The sequence below is a fragment of the Pelophylax lessonae genome (genome assembly GCF_965119305.1).
Source record: "Pelophylax lessonae genome assembly, chromosome: 2".
Classification (NCBI taxonomy): Eukaryota; Metazoa; Chordata; class Amphibia; order Anura; family Ranidae; genus Pelophylax; species Pelophylax lessonae.
The window spans coordinates 315453831-315474473 of record NC_138769.1 but is presented as its reverse complement, the minus strand read 5'-3'; the positions used below and the strand labels follow the sequence as shown (position 1 = coordinate 315474473).

The 20643-nt window shown below is 43.7% G+C and overlaps 1 protein-coding gene across 1 annotated transcript in view; it reads left to right on the top strand.

Moving 5' to 3' along the window:
• LOC309548086 (uromodulin-like) overlaps nt 1–20643 on the top strand; it is a gene marked incomplete at its 5' end in the record, with an annotated part of 39978 nt that overhangs the window by 7757 nt on the left and 11578 nt on the right. The window contains 4 exons of the mRNA XM_082248050.1: nt 2228–2404; nt 2498–2599; nt 16631–16851; nt 18824–18978. Coding sequence (XP_082104176.1) covers nt 2228–2404; nt 2498–2599; nt 16631–16851; nt 18824–18978 — 655 coding nt within the window. The remainder of the gene's footprint in view (nt 1–2227; nt 2405–2497; nt 2600–16630; nt 16852–18823; nt 18979–20643) is intronic.

The following is a 20643-nucleotide window of genomic DNA, read 5'->3' as shown; positions in this document are numbered from 1 at the left end:
GGGTGAATCCAGAAAATATTTTTGGGATCCTTCTCCGGCCTGACGACTGCCCACTATTAGCTGACTCTAGGTCACAGAAGAACAAAAGTAAATGTACTCTTGTGACACAAAGAGAAGTATAGTCAAAAAAGCTTTAGCCATACATTTAAAGTGGAACTTTAGTCAGAAAATTAAGGCCTCATGCCTTAAACTCACGTTTTTTTCTCCCCTAAACTCCCCTCTATGTTATCCTATGTGCCTGTAGGGGATACCCCAAAAGTAATGGATTTCAGTAACATTTTGACTGCTGAAGCCAAATTGAAAAATAGATGTATTTATTATACAAGCATGTAAGTTACATACATGCAGTGAGAACAGTACAATACATAGTGTTGCTTTCAAAAGAATTGCTCTAACTGGCATGGGGATCTAATACAATTTATATGGCCTAAGATAGGTGGGACCTAGCTATCTGACTTTCTTTGAAGTCTATCTGCATCTCTGGTGTAACTCATTGACATGCAAAATGTTGTTTACATAGGCTTGTTACTTCCAGTGACTCTTTAGGGGAAAAGGCAGAGATAGCCATCTTCACAGCTGGGGTGCAAATAGCATTTTAAAACAAGATATAGCTAGTACACAATATGACTTCTAACAAAATATACATTTAATTTATCTGCTTAATCAGAAATAAAAGTTTGATACATACAATGGCTATTCAATTTACCCTATCAGTGCCCATGCACACATGGACTTTTTTAGCAGTTTATCAGCAGAGGAGTTTATAGGCTGTTTTCTGAACTCCCTAAAATTGCATTCAGGAGTGTGAATTCGGACCAAAAAAAATGCTGAACGCTCATACACGTACATAAACGCTCATAACCGCGTATAACCTTTAGGCACATTTAGCACTTTAGCGTTTATTTATTCCAATGGCCAGAATAAATTAAAGTTCTGGCCAATGAAATAAACAAACTCCCAAACTCCATACTCTGTTAAACTCTGCTAAACTCACCTAAACTGTTTTAAAAAAATGCAGCTTAGGTGCATTTATAACGCTGATTTTCTCCTGTCAGGATAAACAGCTTTAATAAAAAGTGTGCATGAGGCCTAAGTCCCGCTAGATCACTTCAGGCTTGCTCCTTTTGCAGGTATAGCTATGTAAAAAATTAAAACGAAGTATCTATATTGTTTAAAATCCAGTAATACACTGTCTCATCCTGCTTTGCACATACCAAGTTGCTCTCTATTCTTGACATAGTGCCAAAATTGTAGAGGCCGTACCGGTGACAGCCTAAAGATGTAGTGCTGTTCAGGGGCTCTGGGCATCAGCAAAATGGCAGCCTCCGTCAAGAAGAAACAGGGGCAATGCTGGAGGCAATTTAGCACACACTAATTTTGGTAGCATAATTTTAAATATGTAATGTATGTTCCCTGCTAAAGAACATTATTTTTAACAAGTTGTTATGGGTAAAGTTCCACTTTAATGCCCATAAGGTGAAGGCTTTGTACACTAATCTGCCATATAAAATAGAATATATTAAGACCTAATTTGCTACTGGAAAGGCAGAAGAAAGAAGTACTAATGTTTTGCCAATTAATTAAATACCCACTGAATAAAAAAGATGGCAAGTAACATACCCACAAAGCACAATGACAGGCAATAAGTCATGGACTAAACAGAAAATCATACAAAAGAAGAACCGTGTCACAGATAAAAAGAGAGCTGCAAGGAATCACAATTTCACTGAATTAGGAATGGCCTGGAACAAAGTGAAGACACAGAAACTGTACAAATCTTCTAATATTACATTTTTCATAAAACAGTTTTAAAAAAATTCACGGAAGCAATACTTATATGTAAACTGTCCCCTAAACAAAATAGATGATACTCTGCATCCTAACAAATAATAATCTTCCATTAAAACAATAGACAGTTCTATGCATAGAGTAAGATCTGCATCACTAATAAGAGAATATCATGATCTAGAAATGCTGGGACTGTTTACCCATAGATGGGTTCTTTCCATCATCTCTTCTCCATATACTAACACCTGGCTGCCAGGCTCATTTGTATATGGAGGATTTGGGTTGATCTCAGCAGAGATTCATAAAACCTTTCTACTACAATATGTTTGCACACATATACAGCACAGTTATCCAAATATGTATAGAATTGTTGGCTGATTTAAAGTTAAATAATGTCGGACCTTGTTAAAAAAAAATGTTTTTTTTTATTTATTTACAGCTGGAATTGACCCCCCTCTATGTGAAACATGTGGAGGAGCTTGTGATTCATTTAATGGATGTGTCTGTGCTGATCTCTTTCAAATATGCGTTCCTACAGACTGCATACTGGGTTCCAATGAATGCTGTAGCATGATTCCTGGGAATTATTATGACTTAACACAGTCTTGCTGCACAGGTAATACACAGATAAGACATTGAAGAGCTTTCTATATAAAAATATTCAAGCATTGCAGGCTCACATGTTTCTGATCTCTTATATCTATTACAGGGGAATTTCAATGCACTCCAGCTTGTGCCAGTGATGAAATTTGTGTTGACTCAAATGGTATAGCAGAGTGTCAATGCAATGTGACAATCTACAAAGACCGAGGTAAATAGCACTGTTTTCACACAGGACATCAGATTGCCAATTCTAAAGCTAGTGTTGTTTTTAAAGCACTTTTCAGAAACCATCCCTTTATCACTGAGCTGGAGTGTCCACTTGCCTAAATCCAAAAAACTGAGTGTAAATTCTGTCTGCTACCTCGGTCCTCTACTATCTGTGTGGGTAATTTCTCACAGGCTGTGTCGACTCCAAGAGATCGAAGAGGACAGGGAAGGGGGCCTCCAGCACACAGCCTCATATTAATAGCCTCAACTTTGCATGTTTCCCTTTGAGATTGTGTAAGGCTACATGCACACTAGCCTAAACTGGCAGAGGCAAAAACGCAAATCACGTTTTGGCCATGACTTTACCGCATTGTTCGTTTTCCCAAGGTCCACGATCAGAACGTTCCTATTCCGAATGTGATTCTTCCGTGTTCTGGAGATGGTGGTTTAACCTCACCTAAACTCAGCAGCTCCTAAACTCTGCTAAAGGCCTGTGTGCATGGATACATAGGCTTTTATGGAGTTGAGTTTAGGAGCTTTGGCAAAAAATGCCAAAAGCTCCTAAACTCAAGGTTAGGACCTGCTAATGTACATGAAGCCTAAAGGGGATGTGTCCCTTTTTCCCACTCAGGTTTCAGATTACACTCAGCTCTCCTCTCTGAGCGTGACATCAGATCCCTACCCCTTGCCTCTGGAAACTGTGAAAAGCTATGCAAATATTGGACTTTAAATGAATGTAGAGAACAAATGGTTACTAATAAATAGGTACAACCTGTAGAAGGATTTGTTTATTCTCTGTGTATCACCTAAGGCAAGTCACTTCACTGGACATATGTAAGGGTTTACATCCATTTTAACCAAGAAATGGCTATATAATTCAACCTAGCAATACTTTGGATGTATGTAAACCTCATTGTGACATCTTTGATGAAGCAGGCTTTTTCTGTTCTTATTCAATGCATTTAAAGTGGTAGTATCCCGCTTTTTTACACTTTTACCTACAGGTAAGCCTATAATAAGGCTTACCTGTAGGTACAAATAATATCTCCTAAACCGGCATGGTTTAGGAGATATTTACAGTGCATGCAGCCGCTCGCGCGAGCGGCGCATGCGCTCTGAAGGTCCGGGGGGACCTTCAATCTATTTGCCGGGAGCTTGCCGGAAAATCACTCCCGCGCGCATGCGTGGGAGTGACGTCATCGCGGCTCCGGCCAATCATCGCGCCGGAGCCGTCTCTTCCAGCCAATCACCGAACCCCGAAGAGACGGCGAGGGATCATGGCAGCGCCCGCAGCGATGTCCGGGGGTCCGTGTCGGGGCTTCGCTCTAAGGTAAGTAATACATAATGAGCTAGTATGCGATGCATACTAGCTCATTATGCCTTTGTCTTGCAGGTTTTTTTTTTTTTTTTGAACTTTGGGTTTACAACCGCTTTAAAAGTTTAGTGATAGATAGTCAATTAACCCCTTTGTGCACCAGTAACCCACATGTGCGGCAGAAAAAAGGTGGGCTTTCATTTTACTTAAGAGTATTTTTTACTTGCCGCTTAGCTTAGGGTAATACACATTTTTACTTTCAATCTGTTTTATTAATAAGGAATTTCAAAGTACAAAGGGTACATTATATGTTAATACACATTTTAACTATTAATATATTAGAAGCTACAACAGTTTTTCCATTATTCTTTTTTTCCAATGATTTTTTTTTTCTGCATGATATAAAATGGCAGCGAAAAAATTGATAAACTATGAAAACGTCAACCACATTAAAAGAGTGATAGTGCTATTAGAAAGCCCCATCATCATTATACAGAAAATTGAGATACAAAAAAAAAACCTGGAAGCTGATTGGTTTCTGTTCAGAGCTGCACCAAATTTTGCACTCTTTAGTTTTAGTAAATCAACCCCACTGTCTATATCACCCTTTTTAACCCCCGGGGTGACTTCAGGTTTCTTCAGGTATGCCTTGGCAAAATGCCTACAATTCCTCAAAAATTGCATACAAGTCAGCGGGTGGATCAAGCCTGCATTTTAGTTACATAAAGCCATAGGTTTTAATTGTGCATCATTACAACCTTCTAGCCCCCGGCGTGCTAACAACCAATGATATAATCAGTTGATAAGGAGAACATTTGGCGTCTGCTCTGCCCCCCCTGTCCCTCTCAGTCAGCACTGGGGTTACATTAGCTGAATGAAGGAGGGGAACTGAGGGAGAAGAGAAACATTGGAACACTAGTCAGCACTAGTGTGCAAAAATGTATTTGCTTTGGAAGAATAAATCATCTCCAACGTTGGGTGTCCTATATCTGAGTGTTGCTAAATTATGTAAAACTATTCATTTAGCTTTTTTGGGGTGCCTCAAGATTGTGCTTAATCTTAAAGGGTGCCTTAATCAAATAAAGGGTGACTGGTCTACACCATGGTGCCTTTACACCACCATAACTACTAGGCAGCAGCAACAACAGCATGTAAACAAGCTCCCAGCTGTTTCCCTTTTTAATCCTGGCTGGTGGCTTTCTTGTAAAAGTGATTTGGCCCCTCACCCCTCCCCAGGGCTGCCCCTATTCCCCCTGCATGTGTCCTGGGCACACCTGTTCTTCCTTGGTGTTCAGCACCCTCATGGAGGATGTCAGGAGGGAGAGCGGCAGGCGATCCATTCCAATTGCAGATCCCCCCTGGGAGGTATGGCCCTGGAAGTGCTCAGTTCTAATCAGCTGTCAAACTCCAGCTTGCTGGTCAAGGAAGATGCTGATCAAACACTGTTGGTGCTTGATCAGATTCAACACAGTACAGAAGGGAAATTGTGGGTCTAGCAGATCCCTGATATCTCCTTAGAGAGAACCTATCACCTGCATTGTGCTATTACATAGGGAGCTTGTCAGCCCCTTGTGTTATCAACAAAGTTGCCTCTTGCCAACACCGGGAGCAGCCCTTCAAGTGGGCTATGATGCCTGAAGCTGGTTGGAGGGACTCGCATTGTGATTAGCTGCACATTGCTAACATTATAGGGAGCCTGTCCTCCTGGCTCCCAATTGTCAGCGGTTGACCATGACCTGTCATTGACAACTTGGTCACAGTTCTGTTGGAGCATATGCCTCAGAACAAGACAGTGACATATATATGCGGCAGCTGGACATTAAGGCCCACCTGTTGTGCTGCTAAATATTTGCATAATGCTGTTACAAACAGTTTACATAAAAAAAAGAGTAAAGTAATTAAAAAACATTTTTTTTTCTTTAACATTTGCCCCACATACACACACATGAGGTGCAAACACATATGAAACTATAATAGCACCATACACATTTGGTATTGCCAGGTGCACCTGAGTGAAATTTAGAGTGAAGTTGTGAGGCATGATAAATTTAGAATCTATTCACTCTATACAACATAATTTTTTATATTTTATAAAAATTGGATATTTTATTGTTTGTGTGCACTAAAAGTAATTTGTGTGTATTTTTTTTACTGAAAATATAGATTTGATAAACAGTAGTGAAATTATCATGTGACAAAAAAAAAAAAAAATGCAACTGCCACCATTTTAATCTCTGAGTTCAGAAAATATATAATGTTTTGTGGTTTTAGGATTTATGTGAAAATTTACATTTTATTTTAACTTAAAAAAGTCCCTTTCAACATACAATAAAAAACAAAAAGAATACAACATGCCCCCAAACAAAATTAAAATCCATAGTAACATCTCCCCCCCAAAAAAACGGCACAGTTTCTTAAATTAACCTAATCTCTCCCTAAGCAGTTTCTCAGATTCACTGGCCATGGTCCATAGGCCATACAGTACATTCTGTTTGAAAATCCTAGCAGGGTGCATCCATGACATTTACATTTTCTTTTCTAATAAGAAAACCCAGGAACACCCTTTTCATTTGTTGACTGCCTGGGTCCAGATTAAAATCCATATAGGTTCACATCTGCCAAGAGAAGGCAGAAGTGAGATTTTAGGTTGCACCATTAAAGGGGATATTTTTGTTCTCAGGGACTTACACAGTGAGACTGCTCTGCATGCTTGAAGACTCATCCCACTTTCTGCATATGTAGTATAAAGGGTGATTCTTTTGGTTAGAGTGTAACCTCCTTGTGATGCTGGAACAAAAGAGTGGAACTGAGGTCTTCCAGAGATCTCCCTGAGAAATATATAACCTAGGTGGTGATTCAGATTGCTGTCTCACACCAAAGACCTCAGTTATGGATAGGTTTATTCTTCAGCCAGATAAATCGGTTTTCCACATAATGGTTCATGTTAATGGTTACATGCTTATATAAGTTTATAGTCCTAAACCTAAATCATCTCTCTCAGATGGTCATAGCAAAAAAAAGGGGCTATATATATATATATATATATATATATATATATATATATATACACACATATACACAGTATCTCACAAAAGTGAGTACACCCCTCACATTTTTGTAAATATTTTATTATATAGTGACAGCACTGAAGAAATGACACTTTGCTACAATGTAAAGTGGTGAGTGTACAGCTTGTATAATAGTGTAAATTTGCTGTCTCCTCAAAATAACTCAACACACAGCCATTAGTGTCTAAACCGCTGGCAACAAAAGTGGGTACACACCTAAGTGACATTGTCCAATTTGAGCCCAAAGTGTCAATATTTTGTGTGGCCACAAATATTTTTCAGCACTGCCTTAACCCTCTTGGGCATGGAGTGCACCACTGGAGTCCTATTCCACTCCACCATGATGACATCACAAAGCTGATGGATGTTAGAGACCTTGCGCTCCTCCACCTTCCATTTAAGGATGCCCTACAGATGCTTAGTAGGGTTTAGGTCTGGGGACACGCTTGGCCAGTCCATCACCTTTACCCTCAGCTTCTTTAGCAAGGCAGTGGTCTACTTGGAGGTGTGTTTGGGGTCATTATCATGTTGGAATACTGCCCTGCGGCCCAGTCTCCGAAATGAGGGGATCATGCTCTGCTTCAGTATGTCACAGTACATGTTGGCATTCATGGTACACTCAATGAACTGTAGTTCCCCAGTGCCGGCAGCACTCATGCAGCCTCAGACCATGACACTCCCACCACCATACTTGGCTGTAGGCAATAGGGATGATCGAACGGTTCGGGTCGACCATCGGTTCGACCCAAACATTGGATGTTCGATATTCGGCCGAATACCGAACTTTTTGCGGCAAAAGTTCGGTATTCGGCCACCAGAACCGCCCAAAATGCACTGGGACAGGAACTGGGCTTTAAAAGCCCGTGATTGGCCCAGAAACGTCTGCAAAAGCCAATGAGGGGGCAGGAGTCTCCTAGGAACGTGATTGGAGTGACTACGGGGACCAGAGGCCAATCAGGAGTGAATACGCCCCACACTATATAAGATGGCCCCGCCTAACCCCTAGCACAGTTATCCAGAGCCTGTTGAAGAGAGTTGAAGCAGTTCTGTCTGACTCCTGCTTGCTACACTACATTTCCTACATATCGAGTGGTTCTAAAGCTCCATATAGCAGAATTGTATTTAGCTTACAGCCAGTGTAGTTAGATACAGCGATTGTGCTGGTTCTTAGAGTTAAAAAAAAAAAAAAAAAAAAAAACTTAAGGGACAGTGTCAGTCTTCTGCTGTATGGAGCTTTCTATTTAGTGGAAAGGGATATCTAGTGTAGTTAGGGAACTTTGTACTACATTAGTTAGATTTGAAAATTTAGTTTCTGTAGGGAAAGTGTGAGGGTTCTGTTTAGTGAGCACGTGGCACAGTGCTGCTCTATCACAGCAGGTATACGTGCTTGCTAGGCAGCAAAATACAGTGACAACTTAACGCCTGTTGTTCAAAGCGTTAGGTGCACTGTACAAAAGCCTTTGCAACTGTGCGTGACACGCAACTGCTGTGCTGTATCCAGCGACAACTGTGGGTCGCATAGCAGTGTGCGTTTTTCACCGCACACAGTTGCCAACGCATCAGTGACAACCTAACGCCTGTTGTTTAAAGCGTTAGGTCCACTGTGCAAAAGGCTTTGCTACTGTGCGTGAACCGCAACTGCTGTGCTGTATCCAGCGACAACTGTGGGTCGCATAGCAGTGTGCGTTTTTCACCGCACACAGTTGCCAACGCATCAGTGACAACTTAACGCCTGTTGTTCAAAGCGTTAGGTGCACTGTACAAAAGCCTTTGCAACTGTGCGTGACACGCAACTGCTGTGCTGTATCCAGCGACAACTGTGGGTCGCATAGCAGTGTGCGTTTTTCACCGCACACAGTTGCCAACGCATCAGTGACAACCTAACGCCTGTTGTTCAAAGCGTTAGGTCCACTGTGCAAAAGGCTTTGCTACTGTGCGTGAACCGCAACTGCTGTGCTGTATCCAGCGACAACTGTGGGTCGCATAGCAGTGTGCGTTTTTCACCGCACACAGTTGCCAACGCATCAGTGACAACTTAACGCCTGTTGTTCAAAGCGTTAGGTGCACTGTACAAAAGCCTTTGCAACTGTGCCTGACACGCAACTGCTGTGCTGTATCCAGCGACAACTGTGGGTCGCATAGCAGTGTGCGTTTTTCACCGCACACAGTTGCCAACGCATCAGTGACAACCTAACGCCTGTTGTTCAAAGCGTTAGGTCCACTGTGCAAAAGGCTTTGCTACTGTGCGTGAACCCCAACTGCTGTGCTGTATCCAGCGACAACTGTGGGTCGCATAGCAGTGTGCGTTTTTCACCGCACACAGTTGCCAACGCATCAGTGACAACTTAACGCCTGTTGTTCAAAGCGTTAGGTGCACTGTACAAAAGCCTTTGCAACTGTGCGTGACACGCAACTGCTGTGCTGTATCCAGCGACAACTGTGGGTCGCATAGCAGTGTGCGTTTTTCACCGCACACAGTTGTCAACGCATCAGTGACAACCTAACGCCTGTTGTTCAAAGCGTTAGGTCCACTGTGCAAAAGGCTTTGCTACTGTGCGTGAACCGCAACTGCTGTGCTGTATCCAGCGACAACTGTGGGTCGCATAGCAGTGTGCGTTTTTCACCGCACACAGTTGCCAACGCATCATTGAGAAATATGCCTGGTAGACCAAGAAAAGGCATACGTGGCCCTGCTGCGGAAAGGGGCACAGCTTCTAGGGTGTCTAGAGGCAGGGGTGGACATGGTGGTCAGTCCTCAGCCAGGCCACCATTTGGATTGTTCTCCGGCAGTGGCCAAGCTATACGTCCACAGTATGTACAGGAGGTGGTGAACTATATGAACAAACCCTCATCATCGGCATCATCTGCAACTACAGTGACCCAGGCAGAGAAAAGTGGTCAGTCTTCTGCAGTTGTCAGAACAAATACAGATGAGTCCATGTCCACCTCATGTCCTCCCTTAGACCCAATTTCAGACATGGCAGAGGAGTCAGCTGAGCTGTTTGACCACAGTGTCGGCCATCTACTCCAGCCTGATGCTCAGTCCTTTATGGAGTCTGATGTTGGGTCTGAGTTTGAGGAGGAGGCAGAGCAAACAAGAGGGGAGAGCAGACGGCCCGCTCCATCTAAGGCCGCACCTGTTGTCTCCCAGGCCAGGCCTGATGCTCAGACTTTGATAGAATCAGATGTTGGGTCTGAGGTTGAGGAGGAGGCAGAGCAAACAAGAGGGGAGAGCAGACGGCCCGCTCCATCTAAGGCCGCACCTGTTGTCTCCCAGGCCAGGCCTGATGCTCAGTCTTTGATGGAGTCAGATGTTGGGTCTGAGGTTGAGGAGGAGGCAGAGCAAGCAAGAGGGGAGAGCAGACGGCCTACTCCATCTAAGGCCGCACCTGTTGTCTCCCGGGCCACTATACACACCTCATCTTGCTGGGCCTTTTTTGAGACATCCCATGCAGATAAAACAGTTGCGATCTGCAAGATTTGTAAGAAGGGTATAAAACGTGGCAAAAATGTCAACCACCTGGGTACAAGCTGCCTAAACAGGCATTTGACAACCCACCACTCGGCCCGTTGGCAGGAGCATTTAAAGAACCCACAAAAGGGCCAAAGATCGGTCAGTCGGCCTCCTAGTTCTCCTCGCGCTCCTCCTCATGCTCCATCTGCTCCACCTGCTCCACCTGCACATCAGTCTGTTCCTGGCCCTGCTATAGTCACTCGTCACCTGTTGGCAGCCTCCACTGACAGGGATGATGATATAGCAGGCAGTGTCGCATCTACCTCCAGCACACCACCAGCTGTAACATCTAGACGCCAAATTTCGATTCCACACATGCTGGAACGAAAAAAAATGTATACTCCCCGCCACCCACATGCCCAGCGTCTAAACAGTAGTTTGGCTAAACTACTGGCTCTGCAACTATTACCATTTAACCTGGTAGAGTCTGCTCCCTTCCGTGACTTCGCAAAATGTGCAGTTCCACAGTGGCAGGTGCCAAGTCGGCATTACTTTTCCCGTAAGGCCCTGCCATCCCTATACCAACATGTGGAAGGCAATGTAGTGTCGTCCCTGGCCAAGTCAGTCAGCCGTAAGATACACTTGACGGCTGACACTTGGTCAAGCAAACATGGGCAGGGACGGTACATTTCTGTCACTGCTCACTGGGTGACACTGCTTGCCAGTGGAAGGGATTGTAGCCAGGGCTCGGTGCTGCAGCCAGTGTTGCCCCCACGTCTGCAAACAGCTGGTGGTGTCGCTGATCCGGGTAGATCGATCACTTCTACCCCCTCCTGCTCCTCCTCCTCTACCTCCTCCATGCCCTCCTCTGCAGAATGGTCCTTTGAATATGATGAGGTACCACGTAAACGTTCAAAGGGCTATTCTATGTCTCAGGCCAAAAGGTGTCACGCAGTGCTGCAGCTTGTGTGTCTAGGGGACAGGCAGCACACTGCCCCTCAGATTCTTGGGGCTCTGCAGGCACAGGCCCAGAGGTGGTTGACACCACGCCAGCTGCAGCCAGGGATGGTGGTTACTGATAATGGGTCAAACCTCCTGGCCGCCCTTCGTCAGGGAAAGTTAACCCATGTGCCATGCCTGGCGCATGTCCTGAATCTCGTGGTACAGCGGTTTTTGAACTCGTACCCGGGAATGCAGGATGTGCTAAGGATGGCAAGAAGGGTGTGCAGTCACTTCAGGCGGTCGTACAGTGCCACTGCACGTTTGGCCGAAGTGCAGCGCGAGTTTCACCTGCCGGTACACCGCCTCATCTGTGACATGCCCACCCGCTGGAACTCCACCTTGGCTATGCTGCAGCGCCTGTACACGCAGCAGAGGGCCCTCAATGAATACCTATGCGAGTACGGCACCAGCACTGGCTCTGCGCGCCTGGGCTTCTTTTCACCACGGCAGTGGCTTTTGATTAAGGATGCATGCGCTGTCCTCTCGCCATTTGAAGAGGCCACAAGGATGGTCAGCCGGGACAGCGCATGCATCAGTGACACCCTACCGGTACTGTTTTTGTTGGAGCACACTCTGCGTGGCATTATGGACAGGGCACTGGAGGCAGAGCAGCAGGAGGAAGAGGAGGACTTCCTTGCCTCTCAAGGCCCCCTTTATCCTGAGAATCCTGACCCCATTATGCCTAGCTCCCAGAGGCCCGAGCAGGATCCAGGGGTGGAAGAGGAGGAGGAGGACGATTCTGCGGGAACTTTTGCAGGGTTTGAGGAGGAGGAGGAGGAAGACATGCGGCAATCTGCAAGGCCTAGTTTGACTCCCTCGGGACACTTTGGAGTAGTACGTGGCTGGGAGGAGGAGGAGCCCGTTGAAGATAATGTCGTTATGAGTGACCCCGAGGAGTCAGCTTCTCAGGCCTTCGCTAATTTGCGACGCATGGGAAACATCATGCTCCAGAGCCTGCGAAAGGACCCCAGAATCAAGGCCATTAAAGAGACAAACCACTATTGGTTGGCCACCCTACTTGACCCCCGGTACAAGTGTAAAGTCTCGGAGCTTTTCCCATCCACCCAGAGAGTCCACAGGATCAAATCCCTTGAGGACAGTCTCAAGAGGAATCTGGTGAACATGTTCCCCGACTCCCGTAGGGTGCAGGGGCGGGGACAACCTACCATGGATTCTACTGGTGGTCACGAGAGGAGCGTTGGAGAAGGCGTGCGGTTGACGGATGCCTTTCGGTCTTTCTTTAGTCCTCACCGCCCAGGCCTCTCAGCTGCCACATCGCATCGACACCGTCTGCATCACATGGTGGACGATTACGTGAGGGCACAAAGTGACACAGAGGGCTTTTCATGTGACGAATCCGATCCACTGGCATACTGGGTCTTAAGATTAGACCACTGGCCAGAACTGGCCCAGTATGCCATGGAGTTGTTGGCCTGCCCTGCTTCCAGTGTCCTATCGGAACGGGCATTCAGCGCAGCAGGAGGATTCGTCACAGACCATCGAACTAGACTCTCCACCGACTCAGTCGACCGTTTGACATTCATTAAGATGAATCAGTCGTGGATATCAAGCTTTGATGCACCTGATGCAGACCTTGTAGACTAGGCTATCGTTGTGATGTGGCAGTTGAGCCTCAGTTTAAGCCTGGACCATGGTGCCAACCTCAAACCCTCCTCTCATTCTCTTTACGTTCACAGAACCTCATTTTGGTTATGACAAAAACGACAATGTTTGCGCACCTGTTCCACAGGTGCACACCTTTACAATTTTTGGGCCTCCTTCAACACCAGCTCTTTGGGGTTAAGGTGGGGAGGCTATGCTAAAACAAAAACGACAATGTTTGCGCACCTGTTCCACAGGTGCACACCTTTACAATTTTTGGGCCTCCTTCAACACCAGCTCTTTGGGGTTAAGGTGGGGAGGCTATGCTAAAACAAAAACTACAATGTTTGCGCACCTGTTCCACAGGTGCACACCTTTACAATTTTTGGGCCTCCTTCAACACCAGCTCTTTGGGGTTAAGGTGGGGAGGCTATGCTAAAACAAAAACTACAATGTTTGCGCACCTGTTCCACAGGTGCACACCTTTACAATTTTTGGGCCTCCTTCAACACCAGCTCTTTGGGGTTAAGGTGGGGAGGCTATGCTAAAACAAAAACTACAATGTTTGCGCACCTGTTCCACAGGTGCACACCTTTACAATTTTTGGGCCTCCTTCAACACCAGCTCTTTGGGGTTAAGGTGGGGAGGCTATGCTAAAACAAAAACTACAATGTTTGCGCACCTGTTCCACAGGTGCACACCTTTACAATTTTTGGGCCTCCTTCAACACCAGCTCTTTGGGGTTAAGGTGGGGAGGCTATGCTAAAACAAAAACTACAATGTTTGCGCACCTGTTCCACAGGTGCACACCTTTACAATTTTTGGGCCTCCTTCAACACCAGCTCTTTGGGGTTAAGGTGGGGAGGCTATGCTAAAACAAAAACGACAATGTTTGCGCACCTATTCCACAGGTGCACACCTTTACAATTTTTGGGCCTCCTTCAACACCAGCTCTTTGGGGTTAAGGTGGGGAGGCTATGCTAAAACAAAAACGACAATGTTTGCGCACCTGTTCCACAGGTGCACACCTTTACAATTTTTGGGCCTCCTTCAACACCAGCTCTTTGGGGTTAAGGTGGGGAGGCTATGCTAAAACAAAAACGACAATGTTTGCGCACCTGTTCCACAGGTGCACACCTTTACAATTTTGGGCCTCCTTCAACACCAGCTCTTTGGGGTTAAGGTGGGGAGGCTATGCTAAACAAAAACTACCATGTTTGCGAACCTGTTCCACAGGTGCACACCTTTACAATTTTTGGGCCTCCTTCAAAGCCAGCTCTTTGGGGTTATGGTGGGGAGGCTCCGCCAACACCAAAACTACCATGTTTGCGCACCTGTTCCACATGTGCACACCTTCATAATTTTTACGCCTTCTTCAACACCAGCTCTTTGGGCTTACAGTGGTATGGCTCCGCCAACACCCAAACAACAATTTTTGCGCACCTGTCACACAGATGCATATCATTGTAATTTTTTTCCTTACAAAGGCAATTATTGCTTTCATTACCAGCACTTTCATAGGGATATGGTGTCAAGGCATCGTCCGCACCACCAAATGCCCAATTTTTAAGCATCCTTTACTTCTATTCAAAGTCAAGAGACAACAGTATTCATCCAAAACATCTCTAATCTTGTTCACTATGCACTACATTGTGGCCCCTACCCCTAACCCTCAATGTATCCGTGCATATATGTCTGTTTCTTGTGAGATTTCAAGTTAAAGTGCACCAAACACCATTTTACATGAAATAAAGTGCAATTACATACATCTTTGGACTTCTTGAAACATTTGGTAATAAAAGCCCCATTGTGGAAATACACCCGTTAATTATATGCACATTTAAAGAGACAGCACCTTTTTCCAAAAAAACCTCTAATCTTGTTCCCAGTGCACTGCATTATGTCCCCATCATACACATTGGCTGAGCCGTTGATTAGGAGCAAAAGAAAGGTGCGGTTAAGCAAAAAAGTCATTTTTGAAGGTTTGGTATGCTGTAATTCTGGTTCTGGACATGCTACAGAGCTGAAACTTCACAGGTACACCTTTTAGAACCCCCAGACACTAAATCCAAAGAAATCTCTTTTTTTTTTTTTTTTTAATTTTTTCAATAATTGGCTATCTATCAAAAACGACAATTTTTAAGAACTTTTTTTTGTGTGATTAATAGTCCCTGGGGCATGACCCAGAACCCTAGGCACTTTTTAGGGGCATTTTTGGGTTTTAGGGCTTAAAAATGGTGTTTTTTGATTACAGAAGTTCGGGTCCCATTGATTTCAATGGGGTTCTGAAATCCGAACCGAACTTTCGTGAAGTTCGGGTGTTCTGGTCGAACCGAACTTTTCAAAAGTTCGATCATCCCTAGTAGGCAAGACACATTTGTCTTTGAACTCCCCACCCCATTGCAGCCACACACGCTTGACACCATCTGAACCAAAAAAGTTTATCTTGGTCTCATCAGACCTCAGGACATGGTTCCAGTATTCCATGTCCTTAGTCTGCTTGTCTGTTTGCAGGCCTTCTTGTGCATCATCTTTAGAAGAGGCTTCCTTCTGGGACAACAGCCATGCAGACCAATTTGGTGCAGTATGCGGCGTATGGTCTGAGCACTGGCAGGCTGACCCCCCACCCCTTCAACCTCTGCAGTAATGCTGGCAGCACTCCTACATCTATTTCCCTAAGACAACCTCTGGATATGATGCTGAGCACGTGCACTCAACTCCTTTGGTGGACCATAACAAGGACTGTTCTGAGTGGAACCTGTCCTGTTAAACCGTTGTATGGTCTTGGCCCCCGTGCTACAGCTCAGTTTCAGGGTCTGGGCAATCTTCATATATTCTTTATGTAGAACAATTCTTTTTTTCAGATCCTAAGAGAGTTCTTTGGCATGAGATGCCATGTTGAACTTCCAGTGACCAGTATGAGAAAGTGAGAGTGATAACACCAAATTTAACACACCTGCTCCTCATTCACACCTGAGATCCTGTAACACTAATGAGTCAAATGACACCTGGGAGGGAAAATGGCTAACATTGTCACTTAGGGGTGTACTGACTTTTGTTGCCAGCGGTTTAGACATTAATAGCTGTGTTGAGTTATTTTGAGGGGACAGCAAATTTACACTGTTATACAAGCTGTACACTCACTACTTTACATTGTAGCAAAGTGTCATTTCGTCATTGTTGTTACATGAAAAGATATAATAAGACATTTATAAAAATGTGAGGGGTGTACTCACATTTGTGAGATAGTGTATATCGGTTTTGGCAAGTGCTGAGGGATCATACCACTTTGACACCTTGAAATGCCTAAACTTGTTTTTCAAGGTGTGCCATCTGCTGTGGCCATTATGAACAAGTCCACCTCTCCCTGTTGGATGTTTTATGCAAATTATTGGGGATGAAACAAGAGATGGTAGAAAGATGGGTCATGAATTATAGCAGGGAGATTCCACTGTCAGAGTATCCAAGACATATAATAATCCAAGGGTTAATTGACCGCACCAGGCTCCAGCTGTCACTAATAAAAATAACTTTTAAGAAAATGAACAGTGTAAGATAATTATTATCATGCTTACTGACATTATTTTACAGTTATTGAAGATTTCAAACCCTCAGTGACCTGCTCTGGAGGTACAATGACAACATCTTTAAGCGTATGTGAGTTAGAAGCATTGGGCTACAACTTCAGTTCAGTTCACCTGTTTAATGATTCTCAAATCTGTGTCTACGCATATGAGAATATTCAAAAGGATATACGTATGATCAACGTCCAAGTGCAAGCAGCCATAGGATGGTGTGGAAACACTGCTAGGGTAAAACTTACCTTTTGCAAATATTTGTTTACTGTAAATTACTCTAAATTAAAGAAAAACTTCAATAAGTGATACATCTATAATAGAACAGAAATGCACTATTAAAACATTCCATGCATATAACTGTCAGGTAAACATAAAAAGGCATTTACATTTTTAACCAGATTAGCCCGGAAGACTTGGCTGCTCAAAGACCAGGCCGTATTTTGCGATTCGGCACTGCGTGAGTTTAACGGACAATTGCGCGGTCGTGCGATGCTATACCCAAACAAAATCGATGTCCTTTTTTTTCCCACAAACAGAGCTTTCTTTTGGTGGCATTTGATCACCTGTGTGATTTTTATTTTTTTCGCTATAAACAAAAAAAATAGCGACAATTTAGAAAAAATAACAACATTTTTCGCATTTTTTTATATGAAATTCTCAAAAAAAATGTAAAAATCAAAATTTTTCAACATTTTAGTCCAATTTGTTTTCTGCTACATATTTTTGATAAAAAAAAATCACAATAAACGCATTTTATTGGTTTGTGCAAAGGTTATTGCGTTTACTAACTATGGGAAAGATTTATGTCATTTTTATTGTTTTTTTTTAAACTAGTAATGGCGGCAATCGGTGCATTTTTTTGCTGAAATTCTCAAAAAAAATGTAAAAATCAAAATTTTTCAACATTTTAGTCCAATTTGTTTTCTGCTACATATTTTTGATAAAAAAAAATCACAATAAACGCATTTTATTGGTTTGTGCAAAGGTTATTGCGTTTACTAACTATGGGAAAGATTTATGTCATTTTTATTGTTTTTTTTTAAACTAGTAATGGCGGCAATCGGTGCATTTTTTTGCGGGACTGCGACATTGCGGCGGACAGATCGCACCCCTGAATGACATTTTTGACACTTTTGGGAGTACCAGTGACATTACTACAGTAATCAGTGCTATAAATATGCACTGTTACTTTCAAAATGACACTGGTAGGGAAGGGGTTAACTTTACTGATGATCAAGGGGTTAACTGTGTCCCTAGGGGTGTGATTCTAACTGTGGGGGGGCGAAGCTTGTGATGTAATCACAGAGACATACGATCCTGCATAGCAGGATCGCATAGCCTCTATTCTTACATCAGGGAGAATGACAGACGGCTGTGTTTACATTAGCCGTCTGTCTTTTTCCCTCTGCAGCGGGAGATCGTGAGTGACTGGCGGCCATCAGAGCCGCCGGTCACTCACGCTAGCTCCCCATGGAACGAGCGGGGGCGGGAGGGCGCCGCCGCTGGCGCGCGCTCGCCCCCACAGGCGGCTGAGCGAGTGAGGTACCCCTACCTCACTTTGCCCAGCAGCGGCTGCCTGCCGCAGTATATCTGCGGTGGGCAGTGGTTATGTGGTTAACCTGTGCACAACCTTCCCCATAGCAAGTTTCAGCTTGGTTGGCATTAAAAAAAAGTTGGTGTACACTGAGCTGTCAGTTTTTATTATAATATTGATAGTTTAGTGTACACCAAACTGTACAAATTATTATATTAACATTATGATAATATTATTATACAGTACTTCAGTATATCAGTAGTGCGACACTAAATCAGTAGGTTCTGTGTGACAAGAGAACAGCTATTGAAGGTCAAGGTCTAGTTTTGCAGAGCACTATAGCGTTACCTAATGAATAGAACATTGGAAGCAATTTTACTTATCCTACCGAATAAGATGAAGATGTGTCATCCAACTAGCATTGCTTTGCACATGATTGGGTATTTAAAATAAACACCATTTTATCTTTTTACTAAGCTAAGCAAACAGTGTCTCTTTCATTAATCAACCCTATAAGTGCTCTGCCATGAAAAATACACAGAGCATTCCTAATAACCTGGAACTTTGATTCAGATCTGTTTTTGTCCTTTATATTAAAAAAATAATAACTTTTATCATAGTCTCTATGTGTCATCAATTGCTTCACTTTCCTTTTTCTTGTGCTTTTTTTAGATGGACTCATTAACCATTTATTTTACCAATAATCTTCACATTGAAGCATATTCAGGACCTCTCATCACTAAGAATCCAATCAGTTACAACTTTTCTTGTGCTTATAACCTCACTATGCAGACCAGCCTCAGTTTTACTCTGAACCCCATATCAAGGTGAAAAATAATATTACTTACATTTTTATAAATTATTGTGCTAGGGGGATATTGTTTGGTGTTGCCTATAAACATGAAGAACCAACCAGTAAAGGTTATGCCTCAAAACAGCTTTATCAAACTGAGTGCTTGACTCTCCAAGGCTGCGTATAAATTCATATCTTAAAGAGGTTGTAAACTCGTTTAAAAATTTTTTTTTTTTTTACAACCTGCAAGAGAAAGACATAATGAGCTAGTATGCATCGCATACTAGCTCATTATGAAATACTTACCTTAGAACGAGCCCCCGCCGTGCCGCTCACTCACCTGTATGCCGGGCGACATGTTCAGTCGCCCGTCTTCCGGGATCGCGGCATCCAGCCATCTGATTGGCCGGAGCCGCGGAGACGTCACTCCCGCGCACGCACGCGGGAGCCGACGGTCACGGCACGGGGCTCTGAAGGAACGGCACCATCAGCCGTTCCTTCAGAGCGCATGCGCCAGTGACGTCACTGGCTGCATTAAAGGTAAATATCTCCTAAACGGTGCATGTTTAGGAGATATTTACAGTACCTATAGGTAAGCCTTATCATAGGCTTACCTATAGGTACAACTTCCTGAGGAGGGTTTACTTCCTCTTTAAAGTGGAAATGAAGCCTAGAATTACTCTATTAATTCTTATTCTATAATTCAGTCATATAAAACAGGTATCTTGAGAAAGGCATAGCGCCATGTTTGAATTCTGTCTGTGCTCCAGTTGTCAAGCAATCAGCATTAAACCTTGCCAACCATTTACCAGTGACATGATGCAATTCATGATGCCACTTAGATGCTATCCTTGTGTTTGACAACATCAGGGCACAGAGGGAGCGTTTTCTAGACATTCACAAGGCGTAGATAGCAGGGGGAGCCGAGTGACAATAGTCACGAGTTGCATGGTGTTCCTGTTAAATGTCTGGGAGGTTTCAGTGCTTATTGCTGGATAACCATAGCGCAGACAATACTCAGGCATTGTGCTATGCATTTAACGAGGCATATGTGTTATTCTCTGCCACTAATAAGCTGCAAGTGAACAAACAGAGTGGTCTCTCATCCAACCTTTCCCAAGCATTACCAAATTGTAACAAGTATAACTAACCTTGCCAGTAACTAAATGTAAGATGATCAGCCAGTCATCAATGTCAAAGTTTATATAGACAGTTTTAGTTCCTTCTAGTGGCTAATTTACAATTCCTAATTTGAAGTACAATAATGGAAATATAGAAGAGCAAGCTTTGTAAATACCTGAAAGTCTCAGACTTTAAAGCTGCCCTCCAGCCCTACCTTCATTCATGCACAGTTGTACAGGCTCCTTTCCTCTACTGAAAATACTTACACTGATTTTACTGCACTCTTTGAACTTTGAACTCACATTGCACATTAAAAGCTGTAGCATGTCATAGAGAGCCCACCTCATGTCATGGCTGGGGGACATTCAGGATCGTCTAGCCCTGACCTGCCCCTTTTGTTCTTTGGATTTCAGTTCTTTCAATTACGGAGACTCAGCATCACATGTGGGCATTGAATAGGGCATTCTGCATGACTAAATGTCACATGCCTAGGAATGTCCACTCCTCTAGACCAGTGATGGTGAACCTTGGCACCCCAGATGTTTTGGAACTACATTTCCCATGATGCTCAACTATA